Genomic DNA, 9,003 nt, shown 5'->3' on the forward strand with positions numbered 1-9,003 from the left:
ATGGTTATTATAGATACTGTATATACTGTATATCTGTACCTGTTTCTCACATCACTCTTAGGACCATTTCTGTTAGCATCATGTTGGTCTTCTCTATGTTTAACCAATCTTCTGTGTCCTACTTTCCATCCAAATCATCCAAATGTTACATTTTTCCTCCACACTCTTTGGTGTTGTTTCCTTGTACATGTCCAAGTTGTTATAACAACCTCAAAGACTAGTGCAATGGAGAGAGATTTTTTTACAATAAGATCTATTCACAAGGCAGCTAGTTTCAAACTTGCACCATACAAATTAAATTACTGTACTTCATTTGGCATGGCTGTCAGAGTTACCCACTTGAACATGAGTTTGTCATTTTCCAATAACCAGCCATGATGATAAGGTGTTGAAGCATTTATTTATTTGTAAAGACACCATCAATATATTGCTGCTTGATAAGTTGCTACAAAAAGTGACAATGTAGTCTGTCCTGAATAGGAGGGAAAGAAACTTTACTACGCATATTCTAATAGACTTGAAGCCTGACCTTATCAATGTTTTTTTTATGAAATCCATACAGGAGACATGCGCAGTATTGAAAGTCAATCTGTAGGTAGTAGGTTGGCCAGGGCACCAGCCACCCGTTGAGATACTACCGCTAGAGAGTTATGGGGTCTTTTGACTGGCCAGACAGTACTACATTGGATCCTCCTCTCTGGATACGGTTCATTTTCCCTTTGCCTACATACACACTGAATAGTCTGGCATATTCTTTACATATTCTCCTCTATCCTCATACACCTGACAACACAGATTACCAAACAATTCTTCATCACCCAAGGGGTTACTGCACTGTAATTGTTCAGTGCCACTTTCCTCTTGGTAAGGGTAGAAGAGACTCTTTAGCCATGGTAAGCAGCTCTTCTAGGAGAAGGACACTCCAAAATCAAACCACTGTTCTCTAGTCTTGGGTAGTGCCATAGCCTCTGTACCATGGCCTTTCACTGTCTTGGGTTAGAGTTCTCTTGCTTGAGGGTACACTCGAGCACACTCTCCTATCTTATTTCTCTTCCTCTTGTTTTGTTAAAGTTTTTATAGTTTATATAGGAGATATTTATTGTTGTTACTCTTCTTAGAATATTTTATTTTCCTTTTTTCCTTTCCGCACTGAGCTATTTTCCCTGTTGGAGCCCCTGGGCTTATAGCATACTGCTTTTCCAACTAGGGTTGTAGCTTAGTAAGTAATAATAATAATAATAATAACCAATCCAAACCAAGGTTTGAGAAGTATGACCTGAATGTTGGATTTTTTCTGAATACAGTGAAGGCTAATGCTTTTACCTTTTCTTTAAAGAACTCACACTATCATACCCAGTGAAACAGTGCAATCCCAGAAAGACATCACATAGATCTCTACAGTAAACTGCTTTTACTTTATCAATATCGTACATGAAACCACCGTGACTAGAAGTATGAATAGATACACTGGCATTAATGTCATAAGCACAAGCAATGGCAAGTACAAAAACATCTGTATTTGGGTTAATAATTATTGGTGTGTTACATGTAGCAACAATCTTGCATCTACCTCCTGGTGGTCACACTGAGATCTGTTAGTGGTTGTTTACTAACTTTTCCATTATCTTTCCTTACATGACTGTCAGTGTCATGTGCAAAAATAAGCGTTAAATTTCCTAACCATACTTTCATGTTTTGCCATTGCTTAAGCAGATACTTAGCAAATGCCTCTTGGTTCTTTCTAGATTATAAATGTTGATTCCAGTTCACGGGAACTTTCTGTTTATTGCTTCTAAGATGGAATATCTGCCCTCCAACACTTTTCATACAGTGGAGCTAGCTATTCATTACATTTATTTAGATCTCTGGATAAGAATACTAAATAGCATCTACTCTGTTGGCATTAACATATTTATCATTATTTATAGTTTATTTAAGTTATGGACATATGTGGCTAACTCTCCAAAGGTTTTATGCATATTCTGTTGTTCTAGCTTCCTCAACACTTACCATTCCATCCAGTAAGAGATTACAAGAAGTGGGTAGTATAATGCTAATCCTGATATGATATCGGGTATATCCCTGCTATTTAGATGTACTGTATAAGATCAGGTTTTCAGGTTTTTACTAACTGGCCATCTGGTTTTTCAAGAGCTTCGGGTATATTTATAAGAATGTGTTTCGTTACGCTTTCCAGGTGCTGCAATTTTACTAGATATTAGCACGAGTCTCCTTAACACCATATTATCATTCTCCACACTTACCTTCTTATCATTGCCAGAATCATTTACTTTCCTTTAACAAGTGCTTGCTTGATTGGTTTGAATACAAATTTCTTCTCTTCAAGCCTTTCCTTTACAGACTCCAGAGATATTTTTTTCCTATCCATAGGGGTCTCATCTAATCATTTTTAATTTCTTCTGTTGCACAAAATCCTGGAGACACATTGACTGTACTCTTTCCCTGAATGGAATTATATGATCTGATATATACTCCTTCGTGTTTTGTATAATTTCCTCGTTTTTAACCGTTGTACCTGGTTCCAGTTCTCCCTTTGAATTTTTTACATGCATAGAATGATCACCCCGTGGTTTCATAGTGACGATTGAGAGCATTGCTTCTCATTATCTATCTATTTACTGCATTCCTCTTGAGGGAAGGCAATTATATCCAGATTTGAATTTAGAATCTTTGTTTATGGTTTGCTTTATGGCCTGATCACATGTCACTTTGGAAAAGCCATATGAGGATTGCCGCTGAACCTGAGCTCTCCAGACTGTAAAGGATCATCAGAAAATGGATGCATTGTAGTTAGGTTAAGCATCTCTTGGTGGTACACAGTTACGTATCAGACATAATTAAACTGGTCAAACGCAACAAACCCTTGAATCATCTCCTGAACAGATATGATGTGCAGTGTTCAATTTCCCCATTTTTTTTCTCTTATGAAGTTCAATATAACTCACATCATTTACGTGTTAGGTACATTTCATCTAGCTTCAGGTTAAAATGGTTTTATGTTCATAGGAACTTATTCTGGACATAATCCTGCATTGTCTCATCAATCAAATGCCTATGGCCCTCTGTTAATTCAATCATCTACCACTTTCATGTGGATATAAATACGCTAATTACACCTAGGCGTACTATGACTTGCCTAAATAAGGGTGTCTAACGAATATGAGAAAGTAACTGTACTTAATTGTACGATCCTCCTTATGTTATTGTACATCTTTGTGTTGACTATTTTGTTTAGAAGTTTGTGGTGGAAGATACTAGCAAATGCCTTGATAAAGCTTAATTATTATTATTATTATTATTTTTATTATTATTATTATTATTATTACTACTATTGAGGCTGGAGAAACGTAGAGAGTAGAGGTCCCCTTTTTCGTTTTGTTTCATTTGTTGATGTCGGCTACCCCCCAAAATTGGGGGAAGTGCCTTGGTATAAGTATGTATGTATTACTACTACTATTATTATTATTATTATTATTATTATTATTATTATTATTATTATTATTATTACTAGCTAAGCTACAACTCTAGTTGGAAAAGCAGGATGCTATAAGCCCAAGGGCTCCAGCAGGGAAAAGTAGCCCACTAAGATAAGGAAATAAATAAACTACTGTATATGAAAAGTAATAAAATATTTAAATGAAGTATTTTAAGAACAGTAACAACATTAAAACAGATCTTTCAGTTATAAACTGTAAAAAGAGACTTATGTCAGCCTTTTCAACATAAAAACATTTGATATACTATAAGGAATGTTACTGGCCCCTGATTTCATGTTGTTCTTCTGGAGGTAGTTTTTCGAGTAACGCTTACCAAGATAGCCACTTGAGGACTTCGGCGCGATGACATTTGTGGTCCACAAGTGTCATCGTTTTTACAATAAATAAGGTATTGAGGAATCCAACTGCACTACTGCAAGTTTGACTCAAGACTGCTGATACACGTTCGGTCTCATTTTAATGATTCTAATTTTGAAAATGAACATACGGTATGTCATTTGATCTAACAATTAACCAAAGTTGCAAGGCATTTTCAAAATCATATGGGTTATATTCTCTGATATTAATGTCTTCTGTCTTTTTTTAAATGCGGATAGTCCTGTGAGTCAAAATATTCATCAGAACGAACAGGCATAATTCAGCACAGTCCTTTGTTTACATTTATTATTCAAACATTATTGTATTAGAAAAGTATTTTTTTTATAAATAAAACTGCATATATTCCGCATACTTTATTGAGGTTTTATTTCGTTCACCATTAAAAATTCTCAAATATCAAGTTTGATTTAGTTTGCCGTAAAAGTACTATTTTTGTTGGCATTTTTAGTGTGTAGGAAATAATATTATTCTCATAAAAAGTAGCTTTTCAAAAGGCTATTATTTCATAAATTTGCACATATATTTGGTTAAGCTCCTTACAACTAGCTTCTATGCTGTATGACCTATCATATTTATAAGAAATGAGCAATGCAGATTCATAGCCATCAAAAATGGAAGACATTCAAAATTGGCCTCTAGACTATGAAGCAAAAACTGGAAAAAAGTCAAACTAGTGGTGAGCAATATCAGATGCATAGAAAATCTATATATCGACCTAGCCTCATTTTTAAATGTTCTATTCTCACTACTCACTGATTTTGTTTCCCACCTTGCTATTTTAAGCAAGAATAAGAAAGTAAGCAGCACGAGACAGTTGCTTAATATGCCCCGTTTTTACAGGTCGGATTCCTGTCAGGAATTTGCATTCCGTGCTATGACCTCCTCACCAAGTTGATTCCAGTGACAGAGCCTTTGCTGGACGGCTGCAAGAAGAACTTGGAAACCTGGAAGCAGATCGCAGCAGACAAGACAAAGGAATTGGAAGCCAAACGCCAAGAAGATGAAGAAGAAACAGACACTGGGATTGAAGAAGTAGCAGAGGACGAGGAGGACCCAACAGTAGATGACATTGAGGACGATGTAGCAGACAACAATAGTCGACAGCAACAGCTGAAGGAAGATGGGACGTAAACGAAGAGATGCCCAATGCATTTTCTTGTGATAAATGACCTACTCGTATAGAGAAGAAAATACAAAGGCTCTTTGTACAGACAATTCTATATTTATTTTTGCTAAAATTGCTCATATGGGTCACGGCTGTATGCGCAGTTAATCCGAGTGGAGGCTTGATGCATTATAGTTGTATTTTTATGAAATCTATAATATTGAAGCATCCCCATTGTTGTAATAATTCACTGAAAGTTATAAATTTCTGTAAATAGATGTGGATATCAGGATTTTAAAAATGGGTTCTGCATAATTCACTTACATTGTACTTCTCTAAGATGCCATAAACACTGTTTAGCTGAATACAGTATATTTTCAAAGCAAGATTTTTGACTGGTCAAGGATAAGCATTGTATTAATCAATATATATATATATATATATATATATATATATATATATATATATATATATATATATATATATATATATATATATATATGTATGTATGTATATATATACAGTATATAATTTAATTCTTATTTATATTGTGTATGCATACGTAAATGAATAAATCTACATTTGAAATATTGAAATGATGTAATTGAATAAAACTGAAGTTCCTAAATTAACATTAATTTTTTGTGTCTTTGTCTATTCAAGAATGACAATTTAAACATACTCTAAAGATTTCAATTTTTTTAGTAATTCATCATAGATCTAGATATACTTCAAAAATCTTGCGATAGATATTTGTAGAAATTTTATTTTTCTTGTTATAGCTCTTGTCTGTTTCACTTCACTTCATATACAGAGACAAAAGATGTTCAAAAGCACCAAGAGCAAGAAGGGCATTATGATGTTACTTTGTAGATATAATATATATATATATACAGTATATATATATATATATATATATATATATATATATATATATATATATATATATATATATATATATATACATATATACATATATATATATATACACACACACACACACATATATATATGTATATATAGATATAAATATATATACTGTATATATATATATATATATATATATATATATATATATATATATATATATATACACAGTATATATATATATATATATATATATATATATATATATATATATATATATATATATATATATATATATATATATGTATGTATGTATGTATAAAAACTTTAATTATCACATTTTACCAGTTACATATGTAATTTTGTAGCCAGAATCTCTACTTCCCCACACTTTTGGCTTTGGCAAACACTATGAGCCAGTTAAATCCTGTACTTGAACATGAAAGATGTCTGTTGGTATAAACTTTATCACTATGCCGGGAAAACTGACTAAAGTTCTGTAGATCTCATACGTACATATAAAGTACGAAGTTCAGATGTCTTCTACTTGAGAAGACTAGACATTTATTTACATTGTATAAGTGTTTTAGTATATACTGTATTGCCCTTTTAAGCTGTAGTATATATAAATTATACTAGCCACTTTTTCCTATTTTTTTTTTTCATAGCCACAGTGAAAATATTTTTTACTTCCTCATATATGAATATGTTTAAAGAGTGACCAGCAGAATATGTATATATTTCAGTCCATAAGCACATTGCTGTACTGTTAGCATTAGCGTAGTGACAAAGTGTATACTGACAAGGACTTTTTGTGCATTGGTTTGAATGCTAACAAAGAAATAAATGTTTTTGTGTTCTCCTTGCTTGGATTTAACTGGCAATTTGCTGGTAGTCTAGTCACCAGAAAATACAAAAGTGTGAGGTAATAGAAAATTGGGTTATTTTTTACACATATATATATATATATATATATATATATATATATATATATACATATATATATATATATATATATATATATATATATATATATATATATATATATATATATATATATATGTATATATATATATATATATATATATATATATATATATATATATACTGACATGTTTGCGCCATTGTTTGTACATACTTTGAGCGCAATATAAACCCATTTCATTCTTACGTCATGAACAGCCCTTTCCAAATCATCATTTAAGAAATGATGTTACAGAAGAGATTTTGTCATCTTCATGGTAACTGTGATGAATAACTCATAGACATCATCTCCCACACGTTTTTCAATACCATAGAAATAATATAGTAGAAACACTCATCAAATCTTGAATGGAACTTCATTAATGAAGCTGCACATTTAAAGATATTTCTTTTTTTTTAAATAGATTACTGGTGATGTCTATAGAATTCTTGCTGCCTTTGTAAGAATATATTGAAAAAAATTGTTGTATATATTAGTTAGGTCAACAAATACAAACATATAGTAGCACCTCGGGGTGTGAGAAAGAATTTCAAATGCTTGGCATCTCAACTTTGATTTTTCAACTTAGTGTAATACCCATGAAAACATGCATGAATTAGTCACATGCTCGAAAATGTATTATTTTAGAAAAGTGTAAAGATTCCTCGGGACTTGCAGAAAACTATCTCTACACTTCTTCTATTCCTTACTGTAATGGTAATTAAATCTGCATATTCTATTTTCTATAAAAAAAAATGCTGATTTCTACTCCTTGTTCAATATTAATTAACTCACTTAACACATATGTAGTTCGAATTGTTGGATTTATTCTCATTAATGTTTTAATCATGTGTTACCTTTCTTACCACTAAATCCTAACATATAGGGGACTATATTGAATTTTCTCATAATTGAAATTCATAGAATGAAAATGCCTTTCTCTTTCACGTTTGCATTAGTGTACTCCTTATTAAACCACATTTTGATATTCTCAATTATTTGAAAGGATAGTTTTTTATTTTACCCAAAATATTTCTTACTGCACATAAATGTGGCTTAACATAAATGTGACCTGAATTTTGGATATATTTACAAAAACATTTGATATTGTAAACTTATTATTTTAAAATGATGATTGAAATTGTATTTAAAACTCTTACATAAGTACTGTAACTATATTTTAAAGGTTCTTCGTGAGGTATGTGAAAATTTATCAAACTATTCTTTTACTACTAACAGAAATCCTTTTAAAAAGGTGTTGGCAATTTACAAAGTAAATTTTATATTCTAACGTCCTTGTATTGGATTGGATAGAATATTTGGGCCAAAGGCCTGGCACCTGGACCAGTGAGGTCATCCAAGACTGGTAACATCTTTGGTTTTAACGTAGGTGATTTAAGTTGATTTGTTTATTTGTTTGGTGTTTTGTCATAAAGTTTCAGAATAAAAAAGAATTTTGTCGCAAATCAGTACAAGTACATTGTTGCTCCAATGCATTTCCATCAGTGAGATCAAATGCAACAGAGTTCTCTTCACTAATGTGTTGCAACATTCATTTGTGGCCTATTTTGTTCTAGAAAAACTATTTACATTTTCAGCTAGCTTTGATTTTTAATGACTTACAACCTTTCATTCCTTCAAGAGGTAGGCCCATCGCTTCAGGTTAAGCTCCACTCCAATCTTTCCTCCTTTTCTGATTTTTTTTTTCTTTTTTGCATGCTGTTATTTATTGAGCTAGTTGTTCAACCATCAGTCCTTTCCTAAAATGAAGTTGTCATTATAAAGGTTGTCTTAAGTTCACACTTAGAACTGCTTTTGTGACCAAGATCTCGTGCTTTTATCAGGCAGGCTTAGTCTAATGTCAGAATCAAATGCAAGAGATAAAGCAAACTCCCTAACTAGCCATTATAAAACTTTGCTCTTCTTCAAAATAAAGTAATACAATAGTTTAGATTATTATTTTGTTTTAAGTAAATTTGTATACAGTATGTCATTATCATATTTTTTTGTCAGTTTTGAAAATGATCAACAAAACTTAGTTATTTCTTAACTTAGATAACTTTCACTCATTTCATTTATAAACAAGTGTGCAATGTTTACTCATATAGGTAAGTTTCTGTGTGTACTTTAGGTAAGTGTTTACACTTTAGAATTTAGCTTGTTAAATAAAA

General features: G+C 31.9%; 1 protein-coding gene across 1 annotated transcript in view; it reads left to right on the forward strand.

Moving 5' to 3' along the window:
- Positions 1–5,418, forward strand: part of LOC137615420 (probable 3',5'-cyclic phosphodiesterase pde-5) — a 337,922-nt gene extending 332,504 nt beyond the window's left edge. The window contains 1 exon segment of the mRNA XM_068345291.1: positions 4,737–5,418. Within this exon segment, the coding sequence (XP_068201392.1) occupies positions 4,737–5,027 (291 nt within the window). The 3' untranslated portion in view covers positions 5,028–5,418.
- The last annotated feature ends 3,585 nt before the right edge of the window (positions 5,419–9,003 follow it).

Source organism: Palaemon carinicauda, chromosome 21 (genome assembly GCF_036898095.1).
Source record: "Palaemon carinicauda isolate YSFRI2023 chromosome 21, ASM3689809v2, whole genome shotgun sequence".
In the NCBI taxonomy this organism is placed as follows: domain Eukaryota; kingdom Metazoa; phylum Arthropoda; class Malacostraca; order Decapoda; family Palaemonidae; genus Palaemon; species Palaemon carinicauda.